At 56.9% G+C, this 19,480-nt stretch overlaps 6 protein-coding genes across 6 annotated transcripts; 3 read left to right on the forward strand and 3 right to left on the reverse strand.

Annotated features, from left to right (window-relative positions):
• Nucleotides 1–805: 805 nt before the first annotated feature.
• B0H64DRAFT_320699 (PLU-1-like protein-domain-containing protein) lies at nt 806–6,401 on the reverse strand (the record flags this gene model as incomplete). The annotated part of the gene is made up of 5 exons (XM_062800478.1): nt 806–4,807; nt 4,864–4,955; nt 5,034–5,849; nt 5,919–5,967; nt 6,033–6,401. 5 exons carry the CDS (start codon nt 6,399–6,401, stop codon nt 806–808), a joined length of 5,328 nt encoding a protein of 1,775 aa, XP_062660916.1.
• A 1,805-nt stretch (nt 6,402–8,206) lies between these two features.
• B0H64DRAFT_123692 (structure-specific endonuclease subunit SLX1) lies at nt 8,207–9,686 on the reverse strand. The gene is made up of 2 exons (XM_062798002.1): nt 9,199–9,686; nt 8,207–9,095 (listed from the first exon to the last, which is right to left on the reverse strand). The coding sequence occupies exons 1-2, from the start codon at nt 9,432–9,434 to the stop codon at nt 8,366–8,368; spliced, it is 966 nt and encodes a 321-aa protein (XP_062660917.1). The 5' UTR covers nt 9,435–9,686; the 3' UTR covers nt 8,207–8,365.
• Nucleotides 9,687–9,925: 239 nt separating this feature from the next.
• B0H64DRAFT_357337 (uncharacterized protein) lies at nt 9,926–11,609 on the reverse strand (the record flags this gene model as incomplete). The annotated part of the gene is made up of 2 exons (XM_062801618.1): nt 11,425–11,609; nt 9,926–11,335 (listed from the first exon to the last, which is right to left on the reverse strand). The coding sequence occupies exons 1-2, from the start codon at nt 11,512–11,514 to the stop codon at nt 9,926–9,928; spliced, it is 1,500 nt and encodes a 499-aa protein (XP_062660918.1). The 5' UTR covers nt 11,515–11,609.
• Nucleotides 11,610–11,763: 154 nt separating this feature from the next.
• B0H64DRAFT_339207 (P-loop containing nucleoside triphosphate hydrolase protein) lies at nt 11,764–13,588 on the forward strand. The gene is made up of 3 exons (XM_062801196.1): nt 11,764–11,972; nt 12,035–13,075; nt 13,124–13,588. Exons 1-3 carry the CDS (start codon nt 11,867–11,869, stop codon nt 13,180–13,182), a joined length of 1,206 nt encoding a protein of 401 aa, XP_062660919.1. The 5' UTR covers nt 11,764–11,866; the 3' UTR covers nt 13,183–13,588.
• A 1,252-nt stretch (nt 13,589–14,840) lies between these two features.
• Nucleotides 14,841–15,419, forward strand: B0H64DRAFT_440874 (uncharacterized protein; the record flags this gene model as incomplete). The annotated part of the gene is made up of 1 exon (XM_062806514.1): nt 14,841–15,419. The coding sequence occupies one exon, from the start codon at nt 14,841–14,843 to the stop codon at nt 15,417–15,419; it is 579 nt and encodes a 192-aa protein (XP_062660920.1).
• Nucleotides 15,420–16,875: 1,456 nt separating this feature from the next.
• B0H64DRAFT_372778 (peptidase S8/S53 domain-containing protein) lies at nt 16,876–19,017 on the forward strand (the record flags this gene model as incomplete). The annotated part of the gene is made up of 5 exons (XM_062802241.1): nt 16,876–17,852; nt 17,904–17,922; nt 17,977–18,167; nt 18,229–18,300; nt 18,372–19,017. The coding sequence occupies 5 exons, from the start codon at nt 16,876–16,878 to the stop codon at nt 19,015–19,017; spliced, it is 1,905 nt and encodes a 634-aa protein (XP_062660921.1).
• Between the last annotated feature and the right edge of the window lie 463 nt (nt 19,018–19,480).

The raw sequence follows: 19,480 nt of genomic DNA on the forward strand, positions 1-19,480 counted from the left end.
TTGCCGCTTCCACCCAAGATCGGCCTCCACGGCCCACAGGCAAGACAGGGGGTTGGGAACATCGACCCGCACACCTTTCCCACAAGGCGCAGCGCACGGAAACTCCATTGCACCCTCCCCTTCAACACAATCCTGGGGATAAATCGACCGATATAATGCTCTGTGCGCAATACCACCATACCAAGTCCAGACTCGCGGAGGGGGGGTACCGTAGACGAGAGTGACGAATCAAGTGCATGGTGCTGCTTCAATAACGGACCACGAGCATTGCAGCCATGATGATGATAATGAGTTTGGGAGAACAAGCATTGCCATTGACCTACGAAGTACAAACCCGTACCCGAACATTACCTCAAACCCCCTAGTTACTCCCTGCCCTGCTACGACTCAGTGCTTCAGTAGCAAGCAGTGGTCGTCGTCTAATGCAAATGATGCCGCCAGGTATCGCCGTCTGCCTCCCAACCCTTGACCGGGGTGCCATTCATATCGACGTGAAAATAGTCGCAGCAGTAGAATACAGAATGATGTACAACAAACAGCATGACGCGGGTTCTCAACGTCGAGATTTCCACGCCGTAAACCACCCGCCGCAACAACCACCATGTTGTGGCACAAGTAAAAAAAAAACGACACACAAAGCAACGATCTCAACGCCCTCGCAAGAAACGCCATGGCCAGCCTTCGCCAGCCAGCCAGCCAGCCGCAATGCACCGCAAAAGCCCACCCAACCAACACACACTCCGTTTTCCCGCCCCCCTCCCCACTACCAAAACCCGGCGCACACATCAGAACCCTCCGAATCCGACTAAGATTCCTTCCGGGCATCCATCCACGACGCGGCCTCGCCACGGTCCTCCAGGATCTCGGCCGCGTTCGACGGGTGGTGGTGGTGGTGATCGGCCGCCGCCGCCTTCTTACGGTGGTGGTGGGGGGAGTCGCCGTCCTCGTCATCGTCCTGGTTGACCAGCTCCACAAACATGCTGTCGTCGCCATCGCCTTCGTTCCCGACGCCGATCCCGATGGGGTCGTTGTCCCGCGCGGCGCTGGACGGACCGCCGTCGTCGCGGCCGCGGTCGCCGCCGCCCCGCGCGCCCGGCCCAAAGATCTCCTCGGCCCGGCGCCGGCCCGTGTCGGTCCGCGACAGGATCTCGAGCACCCTGGCCCGGCCGTGGTCCGTCGAGAGGTGCGCGTTGAGTTCGTCGTCGTCGAATGTGCCGCGGAGGAGGCGCTCTTCGAGATCGTGGGTCGAGTCGCCGGAGACGAGCAGCTGCGGGCCGGGTCCGGCGCCGTCGCGAAGGAAGAGGCCTGGGTGGGCGGACGACGGGTCTATGTCCATGGAGTCGGCCCGTAGAATCGAGCTCGACCCGGACGGGCCTTGCTGGTTGTGTGACGACGATCCGTCGGCTCCTCCGGATGAGTGGGAGTGCGCATGGTTCGAAAGCCCCGGGGTTGGAGGTTGAGCGGATGAGTTCCGCGGGAAGAAGGAGTGGGGTGATGGGTATCCAGGGCTCCCGACCATCATAATGGAACCCGAAGGCGCAGAGGCGGCGGCGGCGGCGGCCTCGGCGTTCAAGGCTTTGCGTTTCAAGCTGTTAGCTTTGCCCTTGACGTCCTCGGGCAGGTCATCAGGATCTTCGACGCCATATTGCGCGAGCATCTTTTGTAGCTTGGTCGGTCGTGGCTTGCGGGTGCTCTTCGACACCTCGAGAACCGGAGGTGGTTCCGGGGCAACCGGGCTCCACTTGTGCAACTCCTGCCGGAAAAAGTTGGTCTCGTAGGCTAAGAGGATCTCGGCACCCTCGATCTTGCGGAGGTAAAACCGCTGTGCCTCCGCTTCGGAAGCCGTGGCCATGATCGGGTTACAATATGCGCTAATGTGGTTGCGGAAGTCGGTCGCATTGTCGATGATCTTCTTAAGAACCTCCTCTTCTTCCGGCTGAAATGGCAAGTTGGGAATCTCATCCTGCCAGGATAAGAGGTCCTCCAACTTGGGCCGAGCAGCATCGCGAGGAATCTTGACGCGCCAGTCGCAAATCGGGCATGTGTACTTGTCGTCCTCCTTGACCTTCCCGCGGGCGATCTTGAGACATTTGCCGTGATACCACTCGTGGCATAGTTCACACTCAATCATCATGCCGGCTTCTGTGCGCCGACAAATGCAGAATACCTCGCGGAACCTCGGGTCTTCCCAGCGGTTGGGCTGTTCCTTGTCGACACTCGGCTCCCGGGAGGCAGGCTCCGCTGGAACGCGCGGCTTGTCGTGAACGATGTCGAAGCAGTCGATGTTGCGGTCGAGCACATAGTCCATGTGGCTCTTGAGGATATGCAGGGGAGCATTGGTCTTCCCAAAGAGCTTCTTCCCCTTGCGCATCCAGTCTTCGTGGCGCTTTTGCTCCTTTTCGAGCTCATGGGTCCCGGTTGGCTTGGCCTGAAGTTCTTCGATCTTCTTTATGACCTCCGCAACCTCTGCATACTTCGGCCTGTTTCGGTAATCGGGCTCCTGCGTACGCTCGTTCAAATCCATGATTTGTCGGTGTGCTTCGCGCTGCTTGTGGAGAATCTGGTCCACGGCGGCCATCGTTTTCGGGCAAACGGGCCAGGCGTTGGACTGGACTTGGTCTGCCAAGGTTTGAAGTTGCGGGTAATGAATCGAGTCAGCGTTCATCAGTTCCTGGACCTTCTTATCCCACATGTGGCCTGCCGTCAACTGGTCTGTGTAGAAGGCAAGGTGGTCGTTGTAGACTGGCACATTAAGCCGGTGGCCCTCGTCGATGAGCGCTCTGACATCCTCCAAGGTCATGAATGTGTTCCGGCTGCTGCTAGCTTTCTCGTTCCACTGAAGCTGGTCCAGGAGGCGTGTCAGCTGCTCAATTTCTGGCATGTCGACGTTAAAACTCTGCCCATCCTCGAGTAGCTTCTCAACCGGGCCAATGGAACGAGATTGACGGTGCTCCAGCATCGTCCTCGCATCCTCCTGGAAGGCCTTGATGGCATCCGCGCGCTCCTGTAGCTGGGGGATTTCCGGACAGTCGAAACCAATCTGCTTAGCTTCGTCCAGCAAGCGGTAGATGTTTGCGACGTTGCGCATCTCGCGTTCCTTTTGGTCGTGCTGGGCATTCCCGACGGATTTGCGGGCCCCTGTCTGCCACGCCTTCTCATTTTTCCGGCGGTTCTGTTGTTTCCGGACTGTGTAATTGGTCGCTTCTTCGACCCAGTGGTTGCAGCGGTCGACGAAGGCCTTCAGGACCGGAAGGGACGGCAGGTCGTAGGGGATCTTTTCGCCTTCGGTAACAAGGTTACGCAGCGTCTTGAGCGATGGTGTAGCCTCCTCGTCCAGGAGCCTATCATATTTCTCTTCCCAGGCCTCGGGTACGTGAGCTTTGTCGACCACCTTCTTGCACGTTGCGGCAATGACGTCATCCGACTTGCGGTAATAGAGGGCATGCTCCTTTCCAAGGTACCTGTCCGACTCCTGGAGGTCGCAGCAGGGGTGGTTTCCAGCGTGTAGGAGGCACAGCACCTTGCCCGTCTTGAGACAAATGAACCGGGAAAGGTAGGTGAAGGCTTTGCAGTAGAAACATCCGTACTCCTCCTCTGGAACATCGGCGTCGTCGATCTTGAACATCATGGGGCACTCGTCATCGCCTTCTCCACCAAACACACACCGGTGGTGTTGCGCTGGATGTTTGGCATCGAGATGCTTGGCGATAAAATCGTGCTTGGCAACGAATTCGGCTCGCTGGGAGAGTTCCCGTTTCTCGACCTTCTCCAGTGCGGGCGCCAGCCATTTCGCCGTCTGTATCGTGAGCCCACCGCTTGTGACGCCTTCGGCCGCGGTCCACAACAACTCGTCGTGCGAAAAACAGGGTTGCCGACGAAACTGCTGGAGCCTCTCAACACCGGCGAGGCCATAGGGCTCCCAGTCGCAAGGAGCAAAGTTGACCGCCTCATTGAAGTTAAAGCCGTGGTTGAACCCCGCGTGGTACGCTTGCGGGAAAGTGATGACGAACTGCCCGGCCCGTTGGTCCAGGGCAAAGACACGCACCCCGGCCTTTTGCAACTGCTCCGGAGTGAGGAGCGTAACCAACTGGAAAAGAAGATCCGGCTGTGTTTCAAACAGTTCCGGGACAGCCTCTCTCATGGCATTCTCAAACTTCTCGGCGTCTTCACCGGGAATCCCGTACCAAGTTTTAGTCGCGCCGAAGTGTTGATAGTTCGACGAATAAGAGTAGTGGTCCTCGTTATGCCAGCAGAAAGTCGAGAAAGTCATGCCAACATAGACCCAGGGCACCGTCATGCCTGAAATATCGGACTTGATGTGCCTGAATAAACTCTCTGGGTGAAGGGGGAGGAGGGTGAGATTCCACGGGTCGGTCGAGTATGGGTTGTCGGGATATTTCTCGATGGTCGGGAACCCGGAGCCGTGGGTGGTGCAGTGAATGTCAGCTCCGTACTCCACCGTCACGGTCTCCTCAATGTCAGCAACCAGCCGCCAGAACTCGTGTTCGACATCATCCTCTGTGACCGGCCGATGGCAATTCAGGACGGGGTCAAACGGCATCTTGTTGGAGAAGTACTGCTGCTTGAAGTCGGCAGCCTTCTCCTGAAACTGCTTCAGCGAGTACAGCCCGCCTTCCTCAAACCCAAATTGGCCGTCGCCAACCAAGCACCGCGGGCAATTCCATTCGGTCTCGGGCTTGACTTTGAGAGGAGGATCGAGGCAAGCACCGTGGTAACCATGGTCGCAAGTCTCGCAGGTGAGGAGAAAGCCGTTGTCCTCGCTACCTTTGCCGCATTGCTCGCATTTCTGTCTTCTTATCAGCGACGGGGGTCAATAGATGGTAATGGAATCATTCAGCATACCTCTCCAGGAGACGCAGACTCGTCCCGAGGTAACCTAGGCACAGCTGAGCGGAAGAGGGACATGTGCGAACCGGCGACAGTCGGGACCGTATCTGTGCAGCTCGATGTCAGCATCATCCCTGTAGCGGGTCGACGACCACTCGGCAAGGGCACCCTGAGAGTTCACTCACCTTTCTTGAGTCTCTTGCTTCTACGGCTCCCGGAATCCCCATCGTCCGCATCGGCCGGTTCCTTCTTGGCAGAATCGAGGCTGTCGCAGCTCATTTGCCGTTTGAGGTTCGAGGGCCCAAGCATCGACGAACGGAACTCGGGTGTGTTTTTGGCAGAGGTGGCAGGTGTACCATTGGGCTTTGGTGTGACCGGGCCCTTCCCGTCCGAGGCGGAGGCTATTGAACGGTTGACGCTGGTAAAGCCAGAGTTGATGGCGGAAAACCCGGCCGAGTTCACGGCGGTGAAGCCAGATGTTGGCTTGGGAGTGCCAAAACCCGAGGTATCCGACATGGAAACATCCGGGTCCGTGTCCTTTGCTGGCCCGTCCATGGACGCGCGCAGCGCATCTGTCGCATGCCTCGCCGGAGACTCGGACCCGATGCCGGCAGGCGTCGGCACATTGGATCGCTTCAGTGGACTCGGAGCAGGGCTCGGGGTCAAAGGGCCGCCGTACTCGAGCTCGAGCTGCTGATGAACGCCTGGTTTAGCGATCCTCAGATAGTCCTCGTACGGGCAGAGCCATTTCTGATACGAGTTCTTCAACGATGTGGACAGAGAAGACATGATCTTGCCGCTGTAGCCGAGATCACGGCCGATTTCGGCCCACTTCTTGAGCTTGCAAACCTTCTCGAAGCCGCCACGGGCCTCGACTGCTTTCTTTAACCGATAGAGATCGAGGGGCTTCTTGTCGACGTAGGGCCACCGCGTCATGTTTGTCCCCTGCTGCTTGTGGAACTTGGCGAGGGCATCGAGATAAGACAGGTTCGCGCGGGTGCCTAAACCGCCCGGCTCAGCATTACGTCCCGAGCAGAAGCGCGTCGCGGGCCGGGGAGGGGAAGCCTTACAGCCTTCGACAGAGTTCAACTCTTGTTTGCGCGTGCGGAAATGGAACCTCTGCGTCCTATCGTCAGTTCGAGTCCCACCATCGCGTCCCTTTGGCTCCCGTTGGAGCCACTCACCTCTGTGTCGATGGCAAAATCCGGGTTCCACGACTCGGGAGGGATGATCTTGCAAATGCCGTACTGCCGCGCCTCGGGGGAAATCTTCCTGATGTACTCGAATGGCTCTTTCCACTCCTCCTCCGTCGGGCGATAGGTAGGCGCTTCTTGGAGGCCATGAGGTCGGCTCTTTCTCTTGGCCGGCTCAGGGCAGGCATTGGGTTGACCGCGTCGCTCGACTGAGGCTAAGTCGAGGGGGGCGCTGGTCAGCGAGCTGAGGGGACTCGGCGGTTTCGTCGACTGCGTGCCGTTTGAGTTGGGTTGTGAAGTCTTTTGCTTCCCGCCAGCGCCGGGGATTGCCGGGGAAGCCGCCGCCGAAGAGCCTCTCATGTTCGCATTCACAATCGAACCCTGCGAGCTGCTTGGTCCTTCGTTTGACCCGCCCACTGAAGATACCGTTCCCGAAACCAATCTCGCTGGCGATCTTGATGGCAGAGGCAATCACGTCTCGGTAATGGTGTTCGGGATGATGTTCGCAGGGGAATCGGTCGGGAGGGGTCAAAAAGGTGTTGAGCGCATCGTAAACGGGGGATCTGTAAAGGGAGCGCGACAACCGATATTAGAGACATGCGCGACACGGAAACGGTGCGGTCGGCACACGGGGTCGTGAAGGAAAACCCCTAATACACAGTGCACATACCCTTCAGTTCCGGGAGATCAAAGAAGCTACAAATTGTCTTTCCCTCTTCAGACCATGCGAGCAGCTTCAACGGGTGCCGACCACGATGGTGCCTCTGGCAATCACAGGGAATATGGACACGCCAAGGCGAGATCGAAATTCGAGATTCGATGTTGCGTTGGGGCTGGGCCACGAATAACGCCTGGGTTGGGGCACAGTTGAGGCGACAGGTCGAGGTCGAACAAAGATTGGAAATGGTTCGGAATAAGGTGGGTGAAGGGAAAGAAGGCGGAGCACCGAAGGGTCGGGTGTGAGTGGGCTGTGGGTAAGATGGAGTATGGGGCCGACCGAAGACGGGAGAGGTTCCCAAGACAGGCGAGGGAAAGCGGCAACGGCAGTGACCGGAAGGAATTTGGGAGGCGCAAAACCGCACACACGGGCATGCACCCATTCGACATTCCCGCGAAAGAGTGGGTCTGCGGGGGGTTCAACGTCGCGACGGAACCTGACTCTCACCACGACATCCCTCAAATTCATTGATGTTTTTATACCAAGTACCTAAAACAGGGGCGTCTAAGGGAATTGGTCCATTTTTCTAATTTTTACAGAAATACACTTTCTGGCTGACATTGTTCAAGCGGCCAACAAAAAATGATGACGCTGCGAAATACAGAGGAGGGATAAGGACGGAAACGATGGGACGGGCCACTTCGCGAAGGGAGACCCTTGCATCTGGGCGCCATCGCACAAAGAAATGCCCCCGCATGACACCAATAAACGCAAGGCAGTGAATGGGAGAGGGAGAAATGTCCAGACCTTCTGCGGCTCGCCGTGGTAACCTGTAGTAACAGGGTCGCCAATGAGGATTTTGGTGGCTTGACACATCATGTATTACTCGGCTCAATACCGAGGACAATGCCTTTCTCGGCTCACCCCTCCAAGACTGGGAACACCAAGGCTGCAAAAATGCATGTGCAGGAGAAGTGGTGTGGTCAGCTGGCGATGGCGACTCAGGTTGCGCATCTTACCCTAATCCGCCATTGAAACATCAATCGTGAGAAGTCGGATCAAACCGTCAAAGGTTGCATACAGGTGACAAAAAAACAAATAAATTAGTTTGGGATAGTATCCATAACTAGGTACCTTACCTACACAGTATCCAATTCTACGGATTACATACCTTTTGCGCTCGGCAACATAATCTCAGCTGGTGCGATATGGCTGAGAGGCCGATGTGGTTGTGGTTGCTTCAACATGCACTGATATTGGCAAGGCCCCAATTTTGGACTGCACAACCAATCAGGAATGACTTGACGTTGGAAGAGTGTCGTGCCAAGCGGGAGGACCAAGCTGACTGATCGCTTTGTGCAACCCAAATGGGCAGGTTCCCACTCCCACCTCCGAGAGGCCCGACGACATCAGATGCCGCGCCATGATCGGCTTCCAGGATGGGATGAGGCAGGCCATTGGCGAGCAAGGCGAGGACTACCAATCCCAAGGAAAAGAGAACTAACCGCCCACCGCATTCAATATGAAGGACTACCGATCCATCCGGGTATCTTAACATTTGCAATTGCTGCCGTCCTGGCCCCTTGGACGCCGTACCGAAAACAAACCAAGCCCAGTTCCAATGCCCCAAAATTACCGATGAATCTCCATGATATAAACCCATCACTCATGCCTTGTTGGTTTCCTTAGTAACGCGCTTCGGCTTCCGCTTCAGCAGTTTTTTCACCTCTTTGTGGCCTCTGACCCTCAGCGTCAGCTCCTTCATCATGTCGCCCCAGTCCACCGCCTTCTTGCACTTCGGGCAGTGGCCTTGAACCGGCACTATACTGCCTGCCTCGTCGTTCTTGAGAAAATGTCGGCCCCAGCAAGAGACATGGCCAACTCCATCACAGCCGTCGTGCGTGCAGAGCGCATGCAGCCCTTCCCCCGCCTTCATCTCCTCTCGACAGACGAGGCATCGCCCCTGCCGCTCAAACTCGAAGATTTCCTGCCCCTTAGCCACATACTCCTTAACCGGCTCGTAGTCCAACGGCAACGCATGTATGCCCCACGGCGGCGGTGACGGTGACTGTTCACCCTCCTCCCCATCCCCGGCCCTCCGCTCCCCCCCAAAATCCGTCACCACCTTCAACCCCGCCATCAACCCCTCGCCCACAGCAGTAGTAGAGCACCACTTCTCCCACGCACGAAAGGCGTCGCGGTTGAAGAAGTGCACGCGCAGCGGCCAGCGCGCAAAGCTGGGCACGCGCAGCAGCAGGTGCAGGCAGGACGCGACCGACGCCATGCTCTTGGCCGGCCGCCGCGGCTTCCCCCGCTTGCGCTTGGTCCGCGTCACGACGGATGAGCGCAGCGCGGATGGGATGTGCACTGAGAGGTGCGGGTTGTTGAGCGCCCATCTGGGTGTGTGGTTAGTTAAGGGTCTTGAGAGGGCGGGGGTTGGGGAGAGGGTAGGATGGAGGAGAAGAGAGGGGGGGAGGGGGAGGGAAGGGAGGGGCATACTCAAACTTCAGCGCTGCTGTCGAGCTCGGGAAGCCGGAGACGAGGGTGATCATTTCCCAGGGCCGGAGGTTGCCGCGCGAGGTGCGGACGGCACCGCCGCCCACGAGGCCATTGTGCTGGCTCAGCCGGCGCGGTGGGTTCGGCGTGGAACCGACGTAAAAGGATGCATGGCGGATGGTTGATCGCAAAACGTAGACGGTGTAGAGGGCCGGGATCGGGCTGTGCAGGCTCGCCATGGTGATGATCGGGGATGTTTCGTTTTGGCTTGGTGCATCCTCAGGTTTGCGGCATCTCACGCAATCGAGCGTGTTGTCGTGCCAAGGGTGGGAACTCCATCCGGGGGCTGAGTTTAGTTCGTGGTGCAATTAGACATCGAGCAAGAATATGAGGCTTGCGGGTCGGTGTGCGAGTTCAGGAGATGCTCAATTGATTTGTTTACTTGCGATGTTGGTGGTTCGGCGCTGGGGTGACCATTGACGCCCCGCTTCTGCCTTTCAAAGTGGGCCCAATGCCGCAGGGACCTGGTGGGGCAACTCCATCATTTGCATGAGCCGCCAAGAAATGGCTTCTGGTGCTGGGAGGATGTTTCTCATCTTCAGCTTCACCTCCACACCTCACAAGCACCAACGACTCGAAGTAATCGCCTGTCGGGTATCAGCTACCACTTATGTTTCCCATATATACAAATCCAACGCCAGTTCCCCCCTCCCTACCTCGCGCTCACCTCTTACAACAGCCCCTGCTTCTGCAAATCGAGATACACCTTCTCCGGCATCACATTGCCCTCGGCATCCTCCATCTGCACCACCGCCCCGTCATCTATCTGTCCCCTGTTCTGGTCTCGCTGAATCTTGTCCCAGAGGCGAACCGCCTCGGCGATCGATGTGATATCCCGGAACAGGTACGTGTCCGTGATACCGAGACGCTTCAGGTTCGTGATGTGGTTGGTTTCGTTGAAGTGCTTGTCAAAGGCACGCCGGCCGCGGTAGACGAAGTTGCCGCAAACCTCACAAGGGAACTCTTGGCCCAGCCCATGGAGCCTATACAACCAGAACGGGATCGGCTTGCCGTCCCACGCGAGGGGTAGCTTCAGAGGGTTGTAAAGCTTGTCGTCGCCCTCATCTTGCTCCTCCTCTTCCTCCTCCTTATTCTGTCCCCCAGACGTCATGTTGTAAAGGTTTTCCAGCTCCTGGGCCCGTTCTCGCTCCGTCATGCCCTGTCGGCGCTCCACGTTCACCCGCGTGTCGTCCTTCTCAATGTTCATGGCGCCCGTTAGTTTCTTGACACGGAATTCCCTCTCCGCAACTGCCCGCTCTTTTAACTCCTGCGCGGAGTCGGTGCGCTTGCCGTTTGCGTTGCCGTCCTGCGACCCTTGCTCCTGCGCCAAAAGCTCCGCTGCCTTGACGTGTTTTCGACCTTTCAGATGGCCCTTGTAAACATTGTCGTTCTTGAACTCTTTCTCGCAGGCGTCGCACCAGACAGCATCGGGTGTGCTCAGAGTTCGCTCGGCCGCTCCGGCTTGCGCCGCCTTGTCTGTTTGCCACCCTTGGACCTCGCGCTTCTCCCACGCTGCCTCGAAGTCCCGCTGCCAGCCTTCCAGTACCTGATCGATATTCTCCAAGGGCCGGGTTCGTCGCATAAACGACTCCAGATACCCCATGAGATCGCCGAGGTACTTGAAGTATGGATCCGTCAACTTGTCTGCCCGCTTCACTCCTCCATACCCCGGCTGGAAGTTGTCGAAGACCTCAAGATACTGCATGTACCCCAGGCGTTTTGCGTTCGGGAGGTTCAAGTACGAGTCGTGGCAGTTGTGCAAATCGAAAAACCGGCCATATGCCTCCTCGCCTGAGAACATGCTCTCGACGATGTACGGCTGGTCATCCCCTCCTTTCTGTGGCCGATACCACTGCTCCGAATTCTCGGCTTGCTCGTTCGGGTATCGTGCATGATGGTCTTTGACGCCCGTTACTTGGCGGTAGAACTCCTCGAATGGGTCGCCGGTGCTGATTTGCAGGATCTCCTTCGATCGAAGTCCGGTCTTGTCATCGTAGAGTGGTAAAAGCTCGGCTGATTGACTTTGAATTTGGTCGAGCAGCTGCGCTACCTCATGGTCTCGGTTCAAACGGTCGCGAATCTATCAATTGTGAGCATGTCAAAAGTTAACAAGGCCACCTGTTTGAGAAAGAAGAGAAGAAAGACGGTGGCGCATCAAGTAAAACTCACGTGTTTGGGCTCCTCGCTCATGCGATCGGCAATGCCTTGTTCGAGACGCTCGAGGTCCTCGTGGATATAACGCTGGTCTTCGAGTAACATCTTGCTCTGGTATTTACAGGTTGCAAATGTTGAAAAGGCAAAACTGTGGTGGCTGTAGTAAAAGTTGCGCTGATAGCGTCGTGAGTTGGCTGCTCCAGCTCTTTGATTCCTTGGCGCTCAATTGCTTGCGGATGCGCCAAAACTGCGACGCGTCTGGACCGTGCAGGTGCAACCGAAGTTCAGCCGGGCTGAACCTGGCGAGCCTGGCCGAAAAGTTGAGATCCACTTCCCAGCGCAGGCTTGATTCGCCTTCAACCTTCCCAGGCGCAATTCACATTACACAAGTAAAACACTCCGCAACGACACCAAACAACACCGACAATCGAGAATAAAACGCCATACAACCACAACCATGGCAGACGGAGCTGGTATCGACCGCAAGGCCGATGAGAAGATCCAATTCTCGACCTCGAAGGAGGTCACAGTGCATCCGACCTTTGAGTCGATGTCGCTGAAAGGTGCGTCGCATGGGAATCATGGAGGGCTCGAAGCCATGACTCGCTAACAATTCTCCTTGCAGAGAGCCTCCTTCGCGGCATCTACGCTTATGGGTACGAGTCACCGTCCGCCGTCCAGTCTCGAGCCATCGTCCAGATCTGCAAGGGCCGCGACACTATCGCGCAGGCACAATCCGGAACGGGTAAAACAGCCACCTTCTCCATCAGCATGCTCCAGGTCATCGATACCGCCGTGCGGGAGACACAAGCGCTTGTCCTGTCCCCGACCCGCGAACTTGCGACACAGATTCAGAGCGTCGTCATGGCCCTAGGCGACTACATGAACGTTCAGTGCCACGCTTGCATTGGTGGGACCAACGTGGGCGAGGATATCCGCAAGCTCGATTACGGTCAACACATCGTATCTGGAACTCCGGGTCGTGTTGCCGACATGATCCGCCGCCGCCACCTACGCACCCGCCACATCAAGATGCTCGTGCTCGACGAAGCCGACGAGCTTCTCAACCAGGGCTTCCGAGAGCAGATCTACGACGTGTACCGCTATCTCCCGCCTGCCACCCAAGTCGTCGTTGTCTCCGCCACCCTCCCATACGATGTCCTCGACATGACCACCAAGTTCATGACCGACCCGGTTCGCATCCTCGTCAAGCGTGACGAGTTGACCCTCGAAGGGCTCAAGCAATACTTCATCGCCGTGGAGAAGGAGGACTGGAAGTTCGATACGCTCTGCGACCTCTACGATACCCTCACTATCACCCAGGCGGTCATCTTCTGCAACACGCGACGCAAGGTCGACTGGCTCACGGACAAGATGAGAGAGGCCAACTTTACCGTCAGCAGCATGCACGGTGACATGCCACAAAAGGAGCGTGACAGCATTATGCAGGATTTCAGGCAGGGCAACAGCAGAGTCCTCATCTCGACCGACGTCTGGGCCCGCGGTATTGACGTCCAGCAAGTGAGCTTGGTAATCAACTACGACTTGCCGAGCAACCGTGAGAATTACATCCACCGCATCGGCCGCTCGGGTAGATTCGGCCGTAAGGGTGTGGCCATCAACTTCGTTACTAGCGAGGATGTGCGCATTCTTCGAGATATTGAGCGTAGGTGCCCCTCATCTCCATGGCTTGGCTTTGGCTAATGTTTGGCAGTGTACTACTCGACCCAGATTGATGAGATGCCCATGAACGTCGCCGATCTCATTTCTTAATTCTGGACGGATGGGCCAGTTGATGTTTTGAGGACAGGGATAATGACTCTGCGTCGATTCCGCTGTATGTCCGGTACAGCCAACAGGTTGTGGGAGGAAAGGGGCCTGATGGTTAAAGGTACAATGGCCTTGGTCTCCAATCGACCTCGTTTATTCATTATCGTTGGCTAATAGTAAACCGATAGGGCATGTCGAGATTGTTAGAACCTAACAGGTTCAACTCAGCATATTAGGGACAGGACGGGAAGGACCCGCAGTCCGGAAACGGACCTCGAGTACGGTGTCGAGATGTGACCCCAGGATTTTGCGCTTCCACTCAGCAAACTAAAGCTACTTGGTTGTTATCTAGGTAGTTACTACAACTTACAACTGGTCAAATGAAAGCTTACGGGGACAATTGGTTATGATTTCCGGGCCAGTCTCAACAAACAAGGCGACGGTTTGTCCTGGCTTCTCGTCCCAAGCAAAAACGTTGCCTTGTGGGAAGCTCCTTCGCCGTGCTGCATCGCCACATTTCACGGCCGCACTAAGATGGCCCACCCCCCAGCCCCAAACATCAGGACGCTCGGCAGACAGCGCCGCTTACGCCGAGCATCTGCCCACACCTCGAATCCCACGGGCTGCGGCAGCAATGGAAATGTATATTCCGTACGAGCCAACTTTATCGAGCTCCAGAGGGTGCGTGCCCGGCAAGAAAGGGGACGCAATGGGACCAGACAGTGATCCGAACAAGACTATAGACACGAGATGTATTTTCAGGGATGAGGCTCTATACCCGAAGCCGTTGAGGCCACTGAAACCGCTCACGAAAAAAAGGGGGTACGTCACGTTGGTATGACCCGAAGGTTCCGGAATAGGATCGTAAGACAAATCTCGCAGCGAGGTAAGGATATCAACCACATCATGAACTGAGCTATTAACGCCACCCTCTCTTTAGAATCAAGCATGTTAGAAAACCTACGCTGTGCTGTGTAAGCGCGCCAGCCCATTGGCCCGCCCTGGCCATTCCGTTTGATCCTTAGGCATCCTTGTGGCTCGCATTCTTGCTGGGTTCGAATCTACGTATGTACCTACTATGTGAGCAACATGCTAAGCCCCGTCTTACTTGTTCTACAATTACCTACCTAAACCGGCATCTTTTGGTTTAGTTTCAGGGCAGCTGACAGGAAGATGGACGTGAATCCTAAAACTTTCGAGGATGGCTCTCAACGATATATTTCTTTTGACGTCCGCACTTGGCTACACACTAGGAACAAAACAAACAGCCCCTAGTACTTACTTCCACAATAACCTTGAAGGTTGACCCTGTTATTATACTTTGTTATTACCACACGCAACGCCGCCTCAGTTCGCACGACCAACACATCGGCCAATTCCAGCTCAAGAATAACACCAGCTCGCTTGCGAAGAAGATGGACAACTCGAACTCCTCGACAACTGGAAAGCCTGCAACAACCGGGACGGGGACAAGTGGGACGAGAACAACAGTGACGAGAACAACTGGGGGGGGCACAACCGGAACGACAACAACTGGGACAGCAACGAACACAAATGCCACAGCGTCTACCCCTCCGAGTCGCATTGTTAGAGCGGAGCCACCTAGCGCACGCCCAGTTCAAGTTGTCAATGCCACACGCCCTAGCGGCAGCCCGCTGGCGATGCCGGGCATCCGTTTGAAAACCTTCAACACCATTGTCGGCAAGCTGGCCGGCGCCCTTAAGGGAAAGACCTACGCCATGGTGGGCTGCTCGGCCCTCGCCATGCTAGAGATCCGGAACTCGGTTACTTCTGTGGACGTGTTTGTGCCTTCTGGCACGACCTCGAGGAGAATCGACGCTCTGTGCCGGAGTACCAGCCGCTTCAAGTGCAACCAGTCAGCAAGCAAGGTCTGGTACGTGAAAGATTCGGGCGACAAGGAGGCTGTCCGCTTTTGGGAGCCCAAGGACGTTTGCCAGCCGTTTCCCGACTCTAAGAACGATATTGTTATGGTCGACAAAATACCTGTTTTGAAGCCGACAATGCTTCTGAACATATACTGTGCCAACTTCCTAGTTACGAGGGATGCAGAGGCAGCGGAACAGTCCGCTGCAGACATCGAGGCCCTCCTGAAGCACATCGCTAAACAGACCAAGAAAGAAGTATCGAACGCTACGCCGGCGTTTCTTACCAAACTTGGTGGCTTCGACCCTCAAATCCAGGTACGGTTTTCTGATCTTGGGTTCAAGCTTCCGCGGTAGATAGAGACAAGGGCATAAGAGGAGCACGCGCATGAACTTGATATAAATCGAAATGCATGGCTGGTACTTTTCATTGGGTAGCAGGTTTTACTTGAGTTTTCCTTGCCCTTTTCCTTTTGAGAATAGCCATGGAAGAATTCACCATCTTTACCTACTCATCTTTGTGTGATGGCGTTCTTCCTTCCCCCTATCCCATAGCTAGCACTATCCTCAACCCAACCCCAACCTGAAGCTTACGCTTGATATGACACATACGAAGCAAGTGCAGTAAGTGTGATTGAATAGCAACACTGCTGCAAATTGAGGCTTCAGCCGCTGCCACCAAGATCCAGGCATCCACTCTGGAATCAAACACCGAATGGGAACATACACGAATAGATCCGAGCACAACACAAACAGACGGCAGTACCACACCAACGATTGGGAACATAACACCATTTAGGCTACGGCCGACAGAAGGGCAACGTACGAGACCATCCCGATTACTATGATTCAAGGGGTAACAACAACCCGTACTTTCGGCTCGCCGACCGTTCAGAACAAACACGTGGAGGTATGCAACAACAACAGCCACACGATGCTGGTGTACTAGGTATGATGTCTCACCCACTAGGTGCGAACATGCATACGATCTTGGCCAAGGTACACTGCGGTAGCGAGTAGCAATCGTTGGTGGTGTGTGGGGTTGGCGAGACGTGAGCTCTTCCATGTTGCCCCCCCCCCCCCCCCCGGGCTTCGATCACGAAAGTCTTCCGATGTTCCCGCCTGGTCTCTAGAGATAAACGGCCTCATATTATCCACCTTCCCAGGATGCATATATTAGCCGCGTAATTCCTGCAGAAGCGACCCTACTGATGGAACAGAAGCCCCCACACCAACCCGATTAATCCCGGAATTGAGCATGTCGATTAGCAGTAGGAAGCGGCTCGAGGGCTCCCCACAGCACGCAATGGCTTTGTGAGCTTCCTAACATGGCAGCTCCAAAGCTACGATGTGGGCAGCGGCCGGAATAAACCTCCGCGGCTCGGAAGCGAGCGAGCGGGACACTAGAGAGAACAAGCTCTCTGGGCACGGGTTAAGCTTTCTCGGCATTTTATCCCGATCTCCTTCCCTTTGCTGGGCACCTGGGCATGTGTTCCTGAGCAAACACGACCCCACACAGCCCGATCCGGCACTCGGATTGGCCAATTTGGCTTACAACGTGTGCATCCCATCACCAACACAGGATGATCCAGGCCGGAAACGGAAGTTAGCAACTGCGAGCCACGGCAATCCGTATTTCCACCCTTCACGAGCACGTTAGTTAGCGCTTTTTTATAAACACTGCGGTTACCGCAACCCACCCTTCGTTCCCCCCTCCCTCACCAACCCCCCCTCCCCCAACACTCTCACTCACTAACCACCCCCCTCACACCCACCCAGCTACCGGCCGTGTAGGCGCGAAGCAAACATCACCATGCTTCGACACACCACCACCGCCCTCCTCACCGCCGCCCTCGCCGCCCTAGGCCAATGCGGCTCCACCGTCTTCGAATCCCTCCCCACCAACCACCCGCCCGGCTGGACCCGCCTCGGCAACGCGCCCGCCTCGCAGCACCTCAAGCTACGCATCGCACTCCAACAGCCCAACGAAGCGCTCTTCGAGCGCGCCCTCTACGAGGTCTCGGACCCGGCCCACGCGCGCTACGGCCAGCACCTGTCGCGGGAGGCGCTCGCCTCGCTGCTGGCGCCGCGGGCCGAGTCGACGGCGGCGGTGCTGGGCTGGCTTCGCGGCGCGGGGATTCCGCCGGGGCAGGTCGAGGCTGATGGGGAGTGGGTGAACCTGGCGGTGACGGTGCGGCAGGCGGCGGGGTTGCTGCAGGCGGACTTTGGGGTGTGGGCGCACGACGGGACGGGTGTCAAGCGGGTGCGCGCGCTGCGGTATTCGGTGCCGGATGAGGTGACGCCGCATATCCGCATGGTGGCGCCGGTGGTGCGGTTTGGGCAGGTCAGGCCGGCGGGCAGTCAGGTGTTTGAGGTGGTTGAGCCGCTGGTGCAGCCGCATGCCAAGGTGGCGGCGGCGATTCCGCCGCAGGAGCTGGATGCGAAGGCGTGCAATTCGAGCATTACGCCCGAGTGTCTGCGGGCGCTGTACAAGGTCGGCTCGTACCAGGCGGAGGCCAGCAAGGACAGCTTGTTTGGGGTTTGTGGGTATCTGGAGGAGTGGGCCAAGTATGACCAGCTCGAGCTGTTCAGCGACACGTACGCGCCGTATGCCGCCGACACAAACTTCACCGCTGTGGGGGTCAATGGCGGGGTGAACGAGCAAGGGTCGTTGGAGCAGGACGATGTGGAGGCCAACTTGGACATCCAGTATGCTGTGGCCATGTCGTACAACACTCCCGTTACGTACTACAGTACCGCAGGGCGTGGGCCTTTGGTGCCTGATCTTGAGTGAGTGTGTCACGACAGTTTGAAGTTGAGACACCGCTAACCTTGGAACAGCCAGCCGGATCCGAACGAGGTATGACCAGGTCGCGTTTGGGGTTTCACGTGTTGACTTACTGATGGAACACAGGTTTCCAACGAGCCGTACCTGGAATTCTTCTCATACCTTCTGAAGCTGCCCGACAACAAACTGCCGCAAACCCTGACCACATCTTACGGCGAGGATGAGCAGTCAGTCCCTCGCCCGTATGCCGAGAAGGTCTGTCAGATGATCGGCCAGCTGGGCGCTCGGGGAGTGTCCGTCCTTTTTTCCTCGGGGGAGTAAGTCGCCGTTCCTCATAACCTTGGCGTCGGGAGAACACGGCTCTGACTGTTGATTTAGTACCGGTGTCGGCTCTGCGTGCCAGACCAACGACGGCAAGAACACAACCCGGTTTCTGCCCATCTTCCCTGCGTAAGTCTGCCTACAAGTCACCCACCCTCACTTACAACGGCAAGGACAACAACTAACGCCAACGCCATCAGTGCTTGCCCTTACGTCACTTCCGTCGGCGGAACCCGCTACGTCGAGCCAGAGCAGGCCGCGTCCTTCTCCTCCGGCGGCTTCTCCGACATCTGGCCGCGGCCGTCCTACCAAGACGCCGCAGTATCAAACTACCTACGGGATCACCTCCAAGGCCGCTGGAAGGGTCTCTACAATCCGGAAGGGCGCGGTTTCCCGGACGTGGCGGCCCAGGGCGTGGCCTACCACGTCTTCTCCAGGGACCGTGACATCCTAGTCTCGGGCACCAGCGCGTCGGCACCCATGTTCGCGGCGCTGGTCAGCCTGCTCAACAACGCGCGCCTAGCCGAGGGCCGGCCGCCGCTGGGCTTCCTCAACCCCTGGCTGTACTCCGAGGAGGTGAGCCGCAAGGGGGCGCTGACCGATATCGTCCATGGCGGCTCCACGGGCTGCACGGGCACGGACATGTACTCGGGCCTGCCCACCCCGTACGTGCCGCACGCGAGCTGGAATGCGACCCCTGGTTGGGATCCGGTTACGGGGCTCGGCACGCCGGTCTTTGATAAATTGCTGGAGCTGACCGGCGGGAAGCTGCTGCATATTGGGGTTGGCCTCGGAGTTGGTATTAACATCGGTGTCACCGTTGGGGAGGACGCGGACCGCGATTGAGGAGAGCCATTCCATACTGAGAAGGCTCTGTTTGCGGCAATTAGATCGTCTCACTGAATAATACAGCCTGGGTTGTGCGCGTTCATAATGTGCGTGGTGGAATCCATGATAATGTGGCCCAGTAGTTGGCTACCTAGTTGCTGTGTGGTGTGAATGAAGAACCTTACTTCTCGGCGCATGACAGTCTGATTATCGTTTGTAAAGGAAACTCTTGCATATTCGAACTATTTCCTGATGGTCGGGAACAACCGGAAAGAGCACAGGTGCCTTTCGGGTTGTGCAAATTCAAATTGGGGGCACGAGGCTGGACTTGAATGTGAGTGGGCCTGGGAGTGAGCAAGTCGGCCAAACTGGGAAGGAGCACCACTTGGCCCTGCCTCGTCTGCTAGCCAAGGTCCCTCCCTGCTCAGCTCATGCTTCTCTGTACATCCATTTCCCCGGGCCGGGCATTCCAGGTTGATAT

This window comes from Chaetomium fimeti, assembly GCF_033439085.1.
Source record: "Chaetomium fimeti strain CBS 168.71 chromosome Unknown B0H64scaffold_3, whole genome shotgun sequence".
Classification (NCBI taxonomy): Eukaryota; Fungi; Ascomycota; class Sordariomycetes; order Sordariales; family Chaetomiaceae; genus Chaetomium; species Chaetomium fimeti.